This window comes from Apodemus sylvaticus, chromosome 18, assembly GCF_947179515.1.
Source record: "Apodemus sylvaticus chromosome 18, mApoSyl1.1, whole genome shotgun sequence".
Classification (NCBI taxonomy): domain Eukaryota; kingdom Metazoa; phylum Chordata; class Mammalia; order Rodentia; family Muridae; genus Apodemus; species Apodemus sylvaticus.
Window position 1 is genome coordinate 14557885 of NC_067489.1, and position 18217 is coordinate 14576101.

General features: G+C 40.4%; 1 protein-coding gene across 1 annotated transcript in view; it reads left to right on the forward strand.

Annotated features, from left to right (window-relative positions):
- Window positions 1–17870, forward strand: part of Agpat5 (1-acylglycerol-3-phosphate O-acyltransferase 5) — a 36027-nt gene extending 18157 nt beyond the window's left edge. Inside the window, exons 3-8 of the mRNA XM_052161966.1 lie at window positions 2729–2844; window positions 4718–4807; window positions 10370–10460; window positions 12416–12577; window positions 14003–14126; window positions 16188–17870. Coding sequence (XP_052017926.1) covers window positions 2729–2844; window positions 4718–4807; window positions 10370–10460; window positions 12416–12577; window positions 14003–14126; window positions 16188–16413 — 809 coding nt within the window. The 3' untranslated portion in view covers window positions 16414–17870. The remainder of the gene's footprint in view (window positions 1–2728; window positions 2845–4717; window positions 4808–10369; window positions 10461–12415; window positions 12578–14002; window positions 14127–16187) is intronic.
- The last annotated feature ends 347 nt before the right edge of the window (window positions 17871–18217 follow it).

The following is an 18217-nucleotide window of genomic DNA, read 5'->3' on the forward strand; positions in this document are numbered from 1 at the left end:
CCAATTTGGTAAACTTTAAACTCCAGGCTTTATAATATTTACTACAGTTTGTTTATTGTCCCCACCCGACCCCATCCCCAACTCTCCCTCATGCTAGGATAGAACCAGGGCCATGCACATGACTGGGGTGGCCTCCACCACTGAGCTACCCCACCTCCCGTTCTGTTATTTTTTCATTTTGAGGCATTGTCTCACTAAGTTACCTCAGTGGGGCTTGGACTCATACTCTTGCTTCAGTCTCCCAAATAGCTGGGATTACAGGCCTGAACTGTCAGCCTGGCTGTAATAGTTTGTGGTTGTTTTAAATTAGATATTATCTCCTCTAGTTATCTCCATTTGTCATTTTCGTGGCCCGGAATACACTTGAGCAGCATCCCTGTTCATACCCTTGAATTCTTCTCCAAATCCTAGCAGACTTTTCCTGACTTCTCATTTTACATTCACATGGAAGGAAGGCACCTGCAGCCGTTTGTTCTCAGGTCTTCAAGTTTTCTGCTTCTCAGGACACTTCTGCATTTCTCTTTATTTTTCTCACCATAAAAGTTTTACATGACCCAGGGTATGTAAGGACAATATAATCAAACACTGACTGATAATAAATGGTGGAGAGATTTATTTTTAAATACTTAGAATTTTAGCATTTGTTAAAGATGAAAGGCATTCTGCATACTATGAGGTGGATGAATTTGTACAGAGGGACTTGACTTTGGCTGAATATTTGATACTATAGGATGTAGAGCATTTCACTGTTTTTCAGAATTCACCAGGATTTTGATTTTGTAGATGTCAGTGCTAAGAATGTTGTTCCATAAACACATAGTACACCATGGCAGAATTGTGTTTAGTGTCATTTCGGAAATTGTCGGAAATTTCAGTCTAATTCTAGGTAAAATTTCACTTAATGGAACTCAAGTCAACAATTAAATAGCAGTTTTTTTAAAAATCAAACATTCTAATGTAATACAATCAAAAGTACACCAGTTTCGTACTTACATGCAGTGATGAAATATTAGCTGTTTTCTGTAATTAAACTATTATATTTCTGTAACAGCAGAAAGCTCTATATATATACTAAATGGACTGCACTTAATGACACTCTAGTGGCCTTGAATCTGAGTCGCATTTCTGGTACTGTTGCTTGGCATTACATATGTGACAGCATGCACAGTGAGAAGCACATGTGTTGCATGTTTGAAACAGGCTGCAGTGGCAACTGCACACGGCAGCAATGAGGAGAGATGCTTAGACATTCATGTGGATGTGATTTTGAATTAAATTTTGCTCATTGCTTATTTAAAAACTTTTATTCACATTTTTATTTTTGACTACTGAAATCAGTTATGTGACCCCTTACGGGTTTGCAACCCACAGTTCCAAAAGCTGCAAAGTAAGAACTACATATATACCAGGCACGATTGTAAGTGACACGAGACCCTTGTTTGGTTATTGTAAGAGTTCAACACTGTATCCAGGAAGTCATTAGTAAAAATGTAATGTGATACCTTTCTTTTTAAAGATTTATTTATTTACTTATTTAATATATATGCCCTGTCACATATATGCCTACGTGCTAGAAGAGATAGTTGTGAGCCACCATGTGGTTGCTAGGAATTGAACTCAGGACCTCTGGAAGAGCAGACAGTGCTTCTAACCACTGAACCATCTCTCCAGCTCCTGACGTAGTACCTTTTGCCAGATATTGTGTATATGGAATATTTAGCTACACTTGTTTCATTTGCTATTTTTTCTTTATAATTTTTCATCCTTCATTTTAAAAAATTTCTATTTTTTAGCCTCAATTACACGCTAATCAATGGTTACTTAGCATTTTTAGCCTTAATTACATGTTGATCATGGTTACTTAGTATTTGGGTTGTTGGGTTACTTAGTAGTTTGTAACTTTTTTTGTTTTTCTTGTGTATGTTTGAGTTCCTGCGCATCAAGCGCGCGCGCGCGCGCGCGCGCGCGTGTGCGCGCGTGTGTGTGTGTGTGTGTGTGTGTGTGTGTGTGTGTGTGTGTATGCCTGTACACTGTACATATGCCTGGCACACTTGGAGCTCAGGGAAGGCCTCATATCCATTGGAAGTGGAGTTAGAGGCAGAGCTGGCTTGTGGATACCAGACCTGTGCCCTCTGCAAGAGCAGCAAGTGTCCTTAGCCACTGAACAAAATCTCTCCAGCGCCATGTATTTCGTAACTTTGTTTTATCTTTGAAATAAACTGACCTTTTAAGAAGTGAGAAAAGCCTTTAATCCCAGCATTTAGGAGTCAGAGGTAAGTAGATTACTAAATTCAAGGCCAGCCTGTCCTCAGAGTGAGTTCCAGGAGAGCCAGGAAAAACATACACAGAAAAAAAAAACAAAACAAAAAAACAAATGGAAAAAGACATGCCTCCTTAATTTAAGGGTTTTTTGTTTGTTGGTCATTTTTTTTTTTTTTGGTATTTTTTTTATGTGTCTGAAGTTGGCTTTGTTTTAAGCATTTTAATCATACTTTCCTTTTAAAAAACTAAAAAGCTTTTTTTAAGACCAGGTCTTGTTATGTAGCCCTAGTGGGCCTGGGACCTGCTCTGTACACCAGGTTGGCTCTGAGCCTGTGTGCCTTCTGCCTGCATAACCATATTCCCAGGACATAGTAGGAAGACAGTGCTGTGAAGAAGGTTGTGTTCCTGCAAGGGGAAGGCTGGAACTGACTGACTAGTGTGGTACTGACCTGGTTCTGCCTTGCAGTTGACTGGATTGTGGCAGACATGCTGGCGGCCCGACAGGACGCCCTTGGACATGTGCGCTACGTGCTGAAAGACAACTTAAAATGGCTTCCATTGTATGGGTTCTACTTTGCTCAGGTAACCTGTTTTTGATCTTTTATTTCAAATTTAACACCATTTAATGAAAAAAAAGATTTTTTTGTTTGTTTGTTTTATGGTACCAATGATTGAACATGGGGCCATATGTATGCTACTGAGTGACAGACATCCTTAGACCAGACATTTTAAGTGTTTAGAATTCTATATGTGTGCACATGAATATGTGGTCGTGTGTGCACATATGGATGCATAGGAGGTCAAAGGACAATTTTCAGTCCAACTGTGGGTGTCGCTTTTCAGACACCTCCCACTTTTACTTTGAGATGATCTCCTAGACCTTTGCTGAGTTGGCCGGGCTAGCCACCCAATGAGCTCCAGCCATCTAGGTGTCTCTGCCTCCTGCCTTTACCTAGGTTACAAGTGTGTGCTGCTGTGCCCAGCTATTTGCATGGATTCTAGGGATCCACACTTGGGTCCTCGTACTTACTTGTGAGATAAGAGCCTTCCCGACTAAGCCACCCCCTACCCCCGCTCTTACTTGTGGTTCTTGATGTGGTTCTAGATGTCTAGATTGTCCATATAGTTAGGTGCAGTAGCAGAAATACACCTAGGGGTTCAATAGAAAGCCACAAGCGCAGAACTGACAATCAGTTATGTTTGGAAATTGATCCAGAAGTCGTTAGTGAGTGACAGATAGGTAAAACCAGACTCTGCGCTCAGAACTTGAAGTGTTCAGTGTGGAGAAATGTATTTCCTCACAGTTCTGAAGGCTGAGAGGCTCCCCAAGATCGAGATGTAGGTGGTGCTGCTTTCTCCCACCACCCACTCTCTTGGCTTATACACTGCAGCCTTCTCCCTGCTTTTTGGGCTGGCCTTCCCTACAGTGGACATCCTTGGTGTGTGTTCCGCTATCAGGGCCTCTGCTAGTACTCTTATTTCACCTAACTGCAGTGATTTTCTTAATGACCCTGTCTCCCTACACTGTCACTGTGAAAGCTGACATTTGGGGGAAATTTAGTTCATAGTGATGTCACACCAATCTCTATAGCTGAGTCCATAACTTAATTCTTTAAAGGTTGTGAGTGTAGACACTATTTTATTATTTTTGTATGTTTTTCCTTCCTGACCAATGGCCTGTTTATTTATTATTTTTTAATTTTATGTAACTGAATGCCTTATGTATATGGTGCTTAGTCCATATTTTAATTCCTTAAAGGTTAGAGGTTTAGACTTTTTTTTTTTTAAATTTTCTATCTTTCCCTCCTGACCTCCTGTGGCCTCTTTTATTTATTTATTATTTTTAATTATTTTATGTGCTTGAGTTTTTGTATCTGTGTATTCCTGGGGCCCATGGAGGTCAGAAGAAAACTGTGAGTCACCTACAACTGAATTATGGAGGATTGTGACCATGTAGGTACTGGGAACTGAACTCCAGTCTCTGAAAATGCTCTGCCGAGCCATCTCTCTAGTCCTGGGAGTGCAGATATTTTAAGGATACTTTTAACTGACTCTATATAATGATAATGATATATATAATGATAGTGGAAAATCAATGAGTTAAAGTCCATCAGAAAAAGCTTTTGAACTAAATCTTTTAAAGAAAAAAATATTGTAACTGCTAACAATTTAATGTTTGCGTATTTTCCATCATGGAGTTTTACTTGGGTTCTATAGAAATAGAATTTTCAGTTTCATATAATATATATATATATATATATATATATATATATATATATATATATATATATATATATATATATAGTTGGCAGTATTTAAATATTAACTGTAGCTTGAGTTCTGAAATGTAGTTTTATTTTTTTACTCATTGGGAGTACAGTAGCCTTAATGGCTATGGTGATGAGTTATTTAAAGAATAATTGCTCTTTTTTCTTTTTTCTTTTCTGTGTACCAGCATGGAGGGATTTATGTAAAACGAAGTGCCAAATTTAATGATAAAGAAATGAGAAGCAAGCTTCAGAGCTATGTGAACGCAGGAACACCAGTAAGTGCGCCTGTTTTTATTCCTCAACACAGTTTATGGTTTAAGAAATTCATTATTTCTTAAGTCATTTTGAAAATGACTTATTACCCCACATGGAATGATGATACTGGTTCAGGGTTTTGTTGAGATAAACTGTTCTCGTGGCTGTGAGCTAAGCTTGCTGCAGACGATTGTAAGGTTTCTCCCTAGGAATTGTCAATATTGACTCAGGAGGAGCAAGGGTGGGTGTCTTAGTGTGTAGAGAATGGAGCTCACTGGGCCTTACACCGAAGCCCCAAAGAGTTAGTCTTCACAAGAGAGTTAGTCCTAGAAGAAGTAATTGCTTTCCATGTAAATTTGGATTTTTATTGTAGAAATTAAAATTTAAAAACAAAAAAACCCAGCTGGACAGTGGTGGTTCATGCCTTTAATCCCAGCACGTGGGAGGCAGAGGCAGGTAGCCGCCTGCAGCTACCTGCGAACAGCTTGGGTTCCCTGGAAGAAGAGATGGGGTAGAAAACAGGGGGGCAAGGGAAACACATGGAGTCAAGGCATGATTTCTTGCTCAAGGCTCAGACTTTAATGAATCTCTCCAAATAATATATAGGCAGGGCCAGACCCTCCCCCAAAGGCTGGAAACTGGTTCTGCTTGTTCTGCAGGAGGCTGGCTTCAGGTGGCTGGGCTGCTATTCTTTGAGAACAATGGGTCAGATCCTCAAGGGCTGGGGGAGGTCACAGAGGCAGGCAGATTTCTGAGTGTAGACAGCCTGGTCTACAGAGTGAGTTCCAGGACAACCGGGGCTACACAGAGAGACCCTGTCTCTAAAAAAAAAAAAAAACAACAACAATTTTTTTGATCATTAGATCAAAAAATATTTAGATTAAATATCTAAGATACAGAACATAATACCACATGAATTATTAATCATTAAAGTGAGTAATCAACCTTATAAATGACTGACTCTAAAATTCATAGACATTAATAATTGCTTTCATGGCTTAGATATAAACTTTATTGATTAAAAGTACATTCTTGGGCTGGAGAGATGGCTCAGCGGTTAAGAGCACTGACTGCTCTTCTGAAGGTCCTGAGTTCAAATCCAACAACCACATGGTGGCTCACAACCATCTTTAATGAGATCTGATGCCCTCTTCTGGTATGTCTGGAGACAGCTACAGTATACTCACATATAAATAAATAAGTCTTTAAAAAATATACATTCTCATGGAAGTGATTTTTGGTAGTTGTGGAAGCTAAAATATTTTTCTTACTGCTTTTTCTTTTAGTAACTGATAATGAATTTTAATTTTACAAATTTTTCTGCAGTTCCGTAAAGCATCTGGTCAATCGTTATTGCCCAATATGAGGTTATACAACATAGTGTATTGGTTTTTAAATTTGGTGGTGATAAGGCAAGACTGAGTGTGAAAATGAGAGGGTCTCTGATTCTTGTCTCTTCTCTTGGGTTCTTTTTGTTGGTTTGCCTTATCCAACTTCAGTGTGATGGGTTTTGTTTATCTTATTATATTTTAGTTTGTTATATTTCATTGTTATTTCTTAGAAGCCTGTTATTTCGCCTCTACTTCCACTGTTAGGTATCTCACAGAAACCTCAAACTGAACAACCACAGCATGTCACTTATGCATACTGCCATAAGGTACGAAGTCCCAGCTTGTGTTGTTAACCTTACTCTTGTGAGCAGACTCAGTTGACCTTATCCCTAGCTGGGTGACCTGGGTTCTTCCCCTACATCATTCTGTCCCTCAAAACTGTGTCCTTTTCTAAACACACACCAGATACTGCTCATCTGAGGACTCTTCCCATCCACTAAAGGACTGACTGCTCCTCAGCAGAAAGGGCCACTAGTCCCATACCTACATCTTCTTACACCTTCACCAATGCCTTAGGAACATGTGCTCACGTGCCTCTGTGGGTCCTTTCTCCCTTACAGTAGGGAGTTTTACCCTGATAACTCATAGCACACCTATAAAGAGCCCTTGCTTGCTCTCATTTAGGAAGTGTGACCTTGCTGGAAAGACTATATAACTGGGGAAGGGCTTTGAGATTTAAAGGCCCCACACAATTCCTTGTTCAAACTCTACTGTCTGCTCAAAATTTGAGGTATGAGCTCTCATTCTTCCTGATGCCATGTCTCCTGTCTGCTTCCACAATTTCCTGTCGTGATGGACTCCTTTTCCTCCTGGGATTCTAGGTGTAAATAAACACTTCTTTCTAAAACAGCAACAAATCTGACAGTGATAATGGATTCTAAGGAATCTTCTCTAGATGAGAAAAGAAATATATTTGCATGGGTGCTGTATTTTCTCATTTTCCCAAATACCTGACAGGAAGCAATTTAAAGGAAGAAGCATTTATCCTAATTTGTGATTTGAGGGTACCATGACTAAGAAGGCATAGCAGCGCAGCTGTGGCAGCAAGAACATAGGCTGCTAGCTCAGGTCTCTGTGGATCTGAGAACCGGGCAGGAAGCTGGGATCATTTATAAACTTCAGGACCCATCCCACGGAGTTCCTTGTCTTCCAGTGACGTCCCATGTCTTAAAGGTTTCACAGTTCTCAAACTAGCACCTGCCATCTGGGAACCAAATGTTCAAACTCCTGTGCCTGTGGTGGATATTTTACAACCTAACAGACATAATTTATCTCTAGTCCTGTATGTTCATAGCCATCTTATAATGCAGTGCATCTAGTCCAACTTCAGTCTGATGGTCTTATAGTTCCAACACTTCAAAACTTAAAAGTCTGCTGAGACTCAAGGCCGATTCCTATTTGTAATTCCCTATAAAATAAAATAAAATAAAATAAAATAAAATAAAATAAAATAAAATAAAATAAAATAAAAAAAATAACCAAAACACATGCTTCAGTATACAATAGCACAGAATACACATTGTCATTCCAACGAAGGAAATGGGAACACAAGGAAGGAGCTGATCAAAGCAAGACTGAAACCCAGCAGTGTTAGCACCCAACCCTAGAATTCCGTGTCTGCCATCGTGGGCTCGCTCTGCTGGGCATGGTTAGACCCACTGAGCCTCTCCAGCTGTGTTAGCTGCAATGCACATTCAGTGTCTCTTCTTACTCTGGCTCGATTGAGTGCCTGCAGCTCTTCTTTGTCAATATCCCATATTTTCGGAGTTTCCATTACAACTTTGTGCTTCTCCTTCATAGTTTCACATACAGCCCACTCAGAAGCTCTATGCAGAGAATCAAGCCCTGTTACATATTGGTCTCATTGGCTTCCTGGAGTCTTGATAAAAGCCCGTTTATCCCCGTCTTGATTACTTTGTTATTTTACTCTTAATGTCTGGCATACCTCCACACCAGTACCAACCTGATGGTGCTGCTGAACGATGTCTGAGGCTATATCAAGAAACAGCCTGGACCCCTTGCACTATACTGGTCATGGCTTCTGAACCCCTTTTTGAAATTTACCTTCAAAAAATACTTTTCTAGGTGATTGCTTTTGAGGAGCTAATCCATGCTAAGGCTTTCTCAGTTCAAGCGCTCTCTTCTCAAATAAATTTGTTTGTTTTTTTTTTATACACTGGATTCTTTCATGGATTTGGGGGGGTGGTGTCTTTTGTCTCAATACAGAGTATGAGGAGGCTTTTCTGTACCAGCATTGAGCTCTTCTACAGTGCCTGCTTTCTTCACGCCTCCCTTTTCTACAACTTTAAACCTGCTCATATTCCCTTCATTCCCAAACCACACATTTCCCCCATGATTCTGTTCTTTCTCATCATAAATCTGACCAAAAGCGGTGAGCAATATTCATGCCAGGATCTACGTACTATTCTGTCCTGAGATTTCCTTCACAAAACATGTTAATCCATAGCTTTTAAATTCAGCCTAACTCATATTTTCAAGAAATGGGCCAGGCATTGGTGGCTCATGCCTTTAATCCCAGTACTCAGGAGGAAGACACAGATGGAACTCTTTGAGTTCAAAGCCAGCCTGGTCTACAAGGTGAGTTCCAGTACAACCAGGGTTACACAAAGAAACCCTATCTCAATTAAAAAAGGGGGGAGGAAGAAACAATAATAATAATAATAATAATAATGTAAAGTGCAGCCAGATTCTTTCTAGAATGTAATACAACCACTGCTGCATGGTCTCGTAGTGCAGCTCCCAGCTGAAACATCATGAACCTGGCCCTACTGTTTGCATGCCTCTCATCCTGATTTTCTAAGCTCCTACTGGAGTGGCCAGCCAAGCAAGCACTGACTGCAGTGTTATTAGGGGTTTCTGCATAATAGCTCCAGAGTCTTCCATATCCATCCAGAAGCATCTTTGAAGGAGGCCTAAGGCCAAATGTCTTAAGGGCCATGGGACCAGGTTTATCAGAGCAGTAACAGCACTGCTAACTTTTTGTGTTACCCACTTCTCTGAAGCTCTGGTTGAGTTCTTAATAAGAAGCAACTTGAGAGAAGGATTTATTCTCACCCATGCCTTGTTGCTACATTCCCTCATGTAAGGGTGGCATTCTGATACAGCCAAGGCCACCAGAGGATGATACTGTTTGCTTTCATCTGAGTGGGACAGGAAATGGTAATTCTCAAGGGCCTCCCCCTCAATGACTCAGAGAATCCCCATACTCTAAATACTCTGCAAGCTCCCACATAATGCCACCAGCTGGGGATCAGCTGTTGGCAATACTGGCCCAGGGGAGCAGTTTAAGTCCAGACCAGAGGAGCTGAAAACAGAGAACTGCAGGGGTGCTCTTGGGCTTTATACCAGCTCTGCAGATGAATCATGGCATTTGTGAGCTTGGTTCATAAATAAATACATATTCTCCTATAGGTTCCTTTAGTGGGAGTTTCATACCACAAATTTGTTCATAAAAGCATTGCATTTTATACTAGCTATGTAGGAATAATACTACTGGGACTCACTTGAGCATGGGTAAATGGATAGTTCTTTCTCATGAATCCCTATCCTGTTTTCTATATTCTGTTTACTCGATGAGTTTATTTTGTCGGTTGGCCACCAGTTAAAAAGTATCTTTTTTTTTTTTTTTTTACAACACTCAGATTTCAAGTTTTGTTGTTACTTGGCCTTAATATTCACATTTTAACCTTTCCAGGAAATTAAGTATAAAAACTTATATCTATTGTTGACTTAGTAAATATCTCGGTACTTCATTTTGTTTACAGATGCTATATTCTTAGTTTACATCATGAATATGGGGTTGCTTAAAGTAAATGATGTAAAATAGAGTAAGGGAACTTTATAAAATGGAATAATGTAAGCTTTTTGAAATACAAGTACTAAATTTGTAACCAGTTTTTAAAATAGATGGACTTTTAACTTCAGTACTGCTAGATACTATAATGGTTGAAGACTGGAACTTGGCTATTAATAGTGTACTCTGTGTTCGTGCAGACATATAGCAGATTCCACAAGTGTATGTGCTTACTATGTGCGAATAAAATTTTAATGCTTAAATGAGTATACATTTTCTCACCATAGGAAATGCTTCCTCAAAAACAGAGTTCGGAATTGCTAATGTATGGTAACAACAATGGACTCACACAAACTAAAGTTTCTTTATACCCACAGATGTATCTTGTGATTTTCCCAGAAGGAACAAGGTATACAGCAACACACACAAAACTCCTTTCAGCCAGTCAGGCATTTGCTGCTCAGCGGGGTAAGTAAAGATTTGACTGTATTCAGAAAAATACTTTTAAAAAATTTATTTATTTTATATATATGAGTACATTGTCACTGTCTTGAGACCTACCAGAAGAGGGCATCAGATCCCATTACAGATGGTTGTGAGCCACTATGTGCTTGCTGAGAATTGAACTCAGGACCTGTGGAAGAGCAGTCTTTGCTCTTAACCGCTGAGCCATCTCTCCAGCCCCCTAGAAAAATACTTTTTAAGAAGAGTGATCTTTTGTTTCTTTTAGAGTCTTCCCAGTGAATATGTGTTTCTTGTAAGAACTAAATGAAAGAATGTCTGATCTTCTACAGAGTTAGGTATGTTCTTATTAGGCTATGTCCGAGAGGTTAGATTCATGGGCTTGCTTCGGCACATATCCCATGCTGTGAATTGAGTTAAAATGTAAGTAAATGATAGTTCCAAGAGAGCACACTCTTGTAGTCACTCAGTATAAAGCTTGTGGTATAACATAAATACACATATGTGGATGTATATGTAGCACATATATAAATGCAGGCAAGTCTTTTAGTGATGCTGGGCTAATGCTGAGAGGTAGACCAAGAAGATTGGATTTGCTCATTCTGCAAAGGTCAGAACTCACTGTGCAGCTTGTGTGTCTTGTCTCCCTTTTGATACTGTTTTCTTGTTTTTAAAATTATCTCATAAAATATAGGCTCATTGTGGCCATCATTTTCATACAAGTCCTTCAAGTATACACCCAGGAAGTATATAAATACACTAGGAAGAATCTGTCAGCTATTGTTTTCAAGTTTCAGCATAGTTAATGCCACATCATACTTCAGAACTGACAAGTACTTGGTCAGGGTCATGTTCACTGCATGTGAAGATTAGAGGCGGTCATGCCATCTGACTGAGGATGGAAATTCCTTCTGAGCAATCACCAACGCGCTAGGTCTTAGTTAAAGGCATAGTGTCTGTGGTTATAGTAAGCAGGCATTAGTGGACTAGGTGTGAATAGGTACATACAGTCCTCATATGTTGACACATATCTAACCTGCTTTTTGAGCTTCTAGTCCTAATAATCTCATAAAAATACTGGTTGAGCAAGAAATGGTGATGCAAAGCTATGATCCCAGCTCCTGGGATCTAAGGTGGGAGGATCATAAATTTGAGGTCAGTTTGGGTCTGTCCTAGAGGAAAAAAGAAAAAAAAATCTGTTTAAGGTAACATGGAAGCTTCACAGGGTGATTCTGTAAAGGCCCTGAGATGACATGGCCTCTAGTGGCGAATGACTTAGCTGACAAGAAAACTTTCTCAGCTCGGTTGACTTTTCAGACTTCATACAAGTTTGTGAATAAATTACACTTCTTCTGCCCTGGGGACTGAACTCAGATATGTGGTTGTGGGAATCGTTTTCTTTCCCACACCACCCTGCATTTTAAAAATTCCTCTGTAGACAGTCCCACCATCCTGTAGCTGTTCTTCCTTATGTAGCTACTTTCCCTGGAGAGAGGCAGTACAGCCTTCAAACCCAGTTCTCCCCAGTCACTGTTCACAGCACATCTCAGGACCTAGTGCTTCCTGTGAGATTGTAAGTACATGCTGGAGTCTATGAGATGAAGAAGCCAAGAGAATGGAGGAGAATTCTGTCCTAAGAAAGACTGCATGCTTAGCGGATTGCTGCTGCTTTTCTGTAGTATCTTTCCTGCCAGAGCTTACCAAAGAGAAGGCTCCCAGTGGGTCATAAGCCTCCTGAAGACCCGCTCCCAGCTTCTGCAGGATGTCTCATTCATGTTGCTGTTTATGGATATATGTTCAGTGGGGTTGACCTAAGTAGAGATGGGAATGTACGAGAGCATTCTAGGAGGTTATGACACTCAACTTTCACTCCTTTCTTTTTGTGGTAGTTGATAAATAATTTAGATGTTGGATTTAATGTATTCCTGATTATGACCACACTGAATCTACCTGCTTCCTAGGCCTTGCAGTATTAAAACACGTGCTGACACCAAGAATAAAGGCCACTCATGTTGCTTTTGATTCTATGAAGAATTATTTAGATGCAATTTATGATGTCACAGTGGTTTACGAAGGAAATGAGAGAGGGTCAGGAAAATACTCAAACCCACCGTCCATGACTGGTAAGTCCATATTTCCATGTATTAGAAGCTAAATAGTACATGGTACAGGTGAGACATAAACTCTGTTTGTTTTGCTTTGTTTGGCTCCACTGTGAAGCTGTGTAGACTCAGCTGGCCTCGAGCTCCACTAGACATAGCACCAATCATCTACCCCCTCTTCTATGTTTTTTGTTTTTGCCGTGAGCCTTTTTTAGAGCATGTTTGGGAAGGAAATTGTCATTATTTACAAGAAGAAATGTTGCCTTTTTCCAACATGATAGATTTTAAGGACTCAGATCTCTTGCCTTTGTCGTGTAACCAGAGGGTTTTGAGTGGGAATAGCTCAGGTAGCCGTAGCCACAGACTCAACTTTTGACCATGGGGACAGGTGAAAAAGGAGGACTGGAGGGTCCTGGCCCTGGAAAGGATTCACTTTAGAGAGAGGAGTGTGGCAGAGGAGAGAGAGATGTGTTTTGCCAGACAGAAAAGAGGTTTCTTATTATCCCAGTCCTAAGGAGGAAGAGGCAGCAGATCCTGAGTACAAGGCCAGGCTGAGCAGCCTGGTAAGATTCTGTATCAGGAGCTGGGGTGAAGCTCAGTGAGAGTTCTTGGTTGCCGTGCACCAGGCCCTGAATTTAACACCAGCAGCAACAAAGCAGGGACAGAGCGGCCAAGTCGAACACTTACTCTTGGAGACTCCCAGTATGTTACCACACTCAAGGTTCTTGGAGAGTAAGTAAATACTCTCCAGAGATTTCAGGTGAGTCTCTGCTCCCCAGGGGGGCCAAGAATATTGTCACGCTGAAAAACGTGATAGAAGACATGTTCTAAGGAATGTTTGCACTCCATTGTGATGAAGGCTTAAAGTTTAAAAGACATTTTCACTCCCTGACCCCACACATTCCTTCTGTCATGAGTATTTCTCTAGTGCTCATCTTTATTTGCATGTTAACCTTCAGGAACATGAAGTAGTATATGTAAGTACACTGTAGCTGTCTTCAGACGCCAGAAGAGGGAGTCAGATCTCTTTAGGGATGGTTATAAACCACCATGTGGATGCTGGGATTTGAGCTCATGACCTTTGGAAGGGCAGTCAGTGCTCCTACCCGCTGAGCCATCTCTCCAGCCCCCTTTTAAATACTTTTAAAATGAAGTTTCATGTTAGTACACAGCGTGAGAGGTTTCATATTGATGTTTGCATACCTAGAGGAAATATGGCTGCTTCTCCATGGTCAGCTGTTAGGAGTCAATGATGGCTAACATGGGGTTAACCAGGCATGTGTGCTAATGAGTGCTTAGTTTCAGCTTAATACTGCAAATCTTAAGTTCATAGCTTTTATTGTTTTCAATTTGTTTGGTCTTAATGTTTCATTTTTATTGTAAGTTACTTTATATAATCATGAATTCTAAAGTAGTAAGACATGAACTTTTCTTCTCCTTTGTTAGAGTTTCTCTGCAAGCAGTGCCCAAAGCTTCATATTCACTTTGATCGTATAGACAGGAAGGAAGTCCCAGGGGAACCGGAACACATGAAACAGTGGCTTCACAAGCGCTTTGAGATAAAAGACAAGTAAGTGGCAACTGCTCCAGCTGTTAGAAACTAAATTTAATAATTTAATAATTCCGTAATTTAATTCAACTAAATTTGACCATCGTAACCAGTGTGAAAGAGGTGTTTTTATCTTCATTATTTAGGAGATACTAATCAAATTTGCATTGACAAGACCGTACATACTTAATCTGTAACATGTTTAATGGTGCATTACCCTTGTTGTACAGTGACAACTCTAACACATTAAGCAGGGTTGCTTTATTCTAAAGTTGGCGGCACAGCTAACGTGAAGCTGAAGTCTGTATTGTTTTAAGAATGCTCTGTATGAACCAGGTTGAATCTTACTCCATCATTGTATGCTCACATTGTAAATTTTCATGAGTCACTGTAAAAATCATGTCATGGTGGCCTACCTGCAGTGTTTTCTGCACAGTAGGCTGCTGTGTGGTAAGATTTAAAAGAGCCTTTCCTCTGCAGCGACACAGGGAACACAAGGCTGTGGGCTTAGAGACTGTGCTTGTGGGACGGAAGGGAGTTGCTGTTTTCATGATGAAATTGTGTCATTCCTTGAGTTAGTAGAAATTATTACAAGTACAGTGGGTTGAAAATGAAGCTTCAATTAGATTTATGCCTTGTGTTGTCACATGTTTGTGCTTGACACAACTTTTCAACTCAGCAGCTCAGGATTACACTGATGATGGGAACAATGTAAGAAGACCTGTGTATCTTAATAGGAAATGTTTTCAGAAAAGGAGCAGTGTTTAATGCCCACCCGTTTCATTGCAGCCAGTTAACATACACTGTTGTTACCTCTATGGAAGTGGCTCACAAGGAAGTAGAAACACTTCTGTGATTTTGTGCCCGGTCCTGCTACCATAATCTTGCATGTTTAAATCAGAGGGAGGATGAATGAACTACCCTTTTTATTTCTTGTCTGCTTTTATAATTTCATGGGAATAAGAACTTCTGGTGGGTGTCTTTGTCACTGGTTCGTTGCTGTGAAGAGACACCGTGACCAAAGCAACTCTTCTAAGAGGAAGCATTTATTTGGTTACTTCCCTACAGCTTCAGAGGTTTAGTCCATTATCATCATGGTGAGGAGATGGGGGCACTCAGGCAGACATGATGTTGGAGAAGTAGTTGAGAGATACATTCTGATCCACAGGCAGAGAGAGACAGACTGAACCTGTCATGGGATTTTGAAATCTCAAAGCCTCTCATCCATGCCCCATATCCCTACCCCTATAACAGGTATCCTCCAAACAAGGCCACACCTTCTCATCCTCCTCAAATAGTCACCACGCCCAAGTGACTAAGCATTCAAATGTGTGAGCCAATGGGGGGGCCTTTCTAATTCATGTCACCTCTGGAGAAAAACTCCTATGCTGTAAACAGAATTTCTCTTCTTTCACTTATTTGAGAGCTTATTTTTGTGCAATTGGATCCATGGTAGGCAGGCATTCTACCATTGAGCTGCAACCTCAGTCCTTTTCTTTGACTTGTGGGGTGAGAACTATGGGAGGAAGGAGAGAAGCCGGAAGGCCACTCATCATGAGTGGGGTTGGTATACTTACTGACGGAAGGAAAGGTTACAAACATGAAGCTGGGGCCGTCATGACTCAGCACTCGCTGCTCTTCCAGAGGGCTCAGGTTCATTTCCCAGTACCCACACGGTGGCTCTGTAAATGCAACTTCATATTCAGTGACTCTGACACCCTCTTCTGGCCTCTACAATCACGGTAGACAGACATACACACTAGCAAAACACCCATATACATAAAAGTACATAAACGTATCTTAAAGTCTCCAGCGTCTTCATCAAATGTCTCAAACCCCGCCGTGTTTTGCTTTTCATTTCCCATGTGGTAAGGGGTATCATACCATATCCATGCTGTAAGGAGTGAGTGCCCTGCAGTGCCGCCTGCCACCTCTGCACTCATCCAGGCTTTCTGAGGAGCTGTACTTGATCAGCAAGTACTCAATACCTAGTAGATGGTTTTTGTTTTGTTGTTGTTGTTTCAACACCAAAATGTACAAAACTGAAAGTATCAATTCTGTTGTTTTTTATTCTGGCCATAGGATGCTCATAGAGTTCTACGATTCACCAGATCCGGAAAGAAGAAACAAGTTTCCCGGGAAAAGTGTTCATTCCAGACTAAGTGTCAAGAAAACTTTGCCGTCAGTGTTGATCTTGGGGAGTTTGACTGCTGTCATGCTCTTGACAGAGTCTGGAAGGAAACTGTATATAGGCACCTGGTTGTATGGGACCATCCTTGGCTGCCTGTGGTTTGTCATTAAAGCATAAGCAAGTAGCAGGCCGCAGTCACGGGCTCTTAGTGATGGCTTCACATTATATCCCATTGTTTCCTGAATTAAATACTTTTTTTTTTAAAGCCTTGATGATTGAATACTGGATAAAGTAGAGTTTGTGACCATAGCCAACAGCCAACATGCATTTGATTTGGGACAAACACACGTGGCTTTTCAGGTGCTGGGGTTGCTGGAGACATGGAAGCTAAGTGCAGTTCATGCTGGTTTTTGTTTTTGTTTTTGTTTTGTTTTGTTTTTTTATGTTTTCATGAATTAATGTCCACTTGTAAAGATTATCAGATGCTGTCTGTAATTCAGAAGGTGGTATTTTAACATTAGTTTGCAGTGTGTTTTGCTCTTTTGGTTATCTTCCATTGGACTACTTGGCAGCTCAGACTCTTAATACTAAAGTATTTTATATTTTGAAGCTATGTGATCCTGGGTTGTTTTGTTGATTTCTGAAAGTCAATGAAAGACATGGTAATGATGCTTTTTTTTTTATGTTCCAAGAAAAAGGTGAGAAGTACTCATGGCAAAAAAGATCTGTCTAGTGTATATTTTTATTATATTGCTCTATTTAGCTAATTTTCTTTATATTTGCAAAATAATGAATGTTTCTAATATTTATTAAAATGATTAATTTGCATACCCCCTATTCTACAGAGAATAATGTGTAAATTGTCAGAACAGACTTGAAGCTCTGATATGACTCTGTCTCCTTTGGCAGAGCTCTTAGTAGCCCAGCTTCTGAGCTACCTGTTCGTACCTCCCAGCACCGGTGCCGTTAAGAACTCATAAATGTAAGGGTCCCCATTATTTTCATATCAGAATGGACATCCACAGAGCTCTAAGGTCATGGAAGTTGGCCAGCATCTTATCTGTCCGAGCACGTGCCTTCTGCCTGGCCCTGTCTGCTTTGGCACTGCGTCTGATCTGGAGTGTAGGTGCTCACGGTCGCTCGCTGTTTGTCTCAGCCCTGGCTCTCTGGCTTTGTGTCCTCCAGTGGTGCTGTTCATTGCTGGGGTGCAGGTAGTGCTGCCCTGACCCGGAGGGGTATCTCCCTAGCTCCTGAGGGTGAGTCTCTTGGCTACATGGCAGTATTGTGCATTTGTTTATGGCAAGAACCATCAGGATTGGATAAGTTTGTTATTTCTCTTTAGTTTCCATGGAGCCACACAGTTGTTACATGGCCCATGTGAGCAGAGCTACCTTCCAGGAGCAGATCACACTGTTGTGAGTCGTGGGACAGTGTGTCCTGTGGGAGGAGGCTTTCTAAAGTGTGATTTGCCATATTTCTATGTTGTGATTTAAGTGTGATTGCCTACTAGTCATTCAAGGAAACATTTCGGCAAACTTCATACGGATTTTTGTCACAAATGATTTTGTCACAAATACCAATGATCTAGTTGAACTAGACCAATTGAATCACAATAAATACATTTTTTTAAATTGGGGGAAAATTTGCTTCTTGTTTTTTCAAAACCAGAAAATGACCCATTTCAGACATCTTTGAAGTCATGTGCTGCCACTTGTTTTCTGTGTGTTAGTATGTATATTCATGTATGGATATATGTATTCACATATGGATGTGTATATATATTCATACACACATAAACAGAATATAGCGGCCTAAACACAGGATTGTGTATCATGGTACTGGGCTGAATTGTAATGGTTTTTATTTACAGAGTGAGGTTGAGACCCATTTCATGTCTTTGTTAAATACATTTTTTTTCCAGCAGTCCTATTAAAGATTATTTTGACCAGATCAAAATAAGTACAAGTTCTGAGACTTTAAA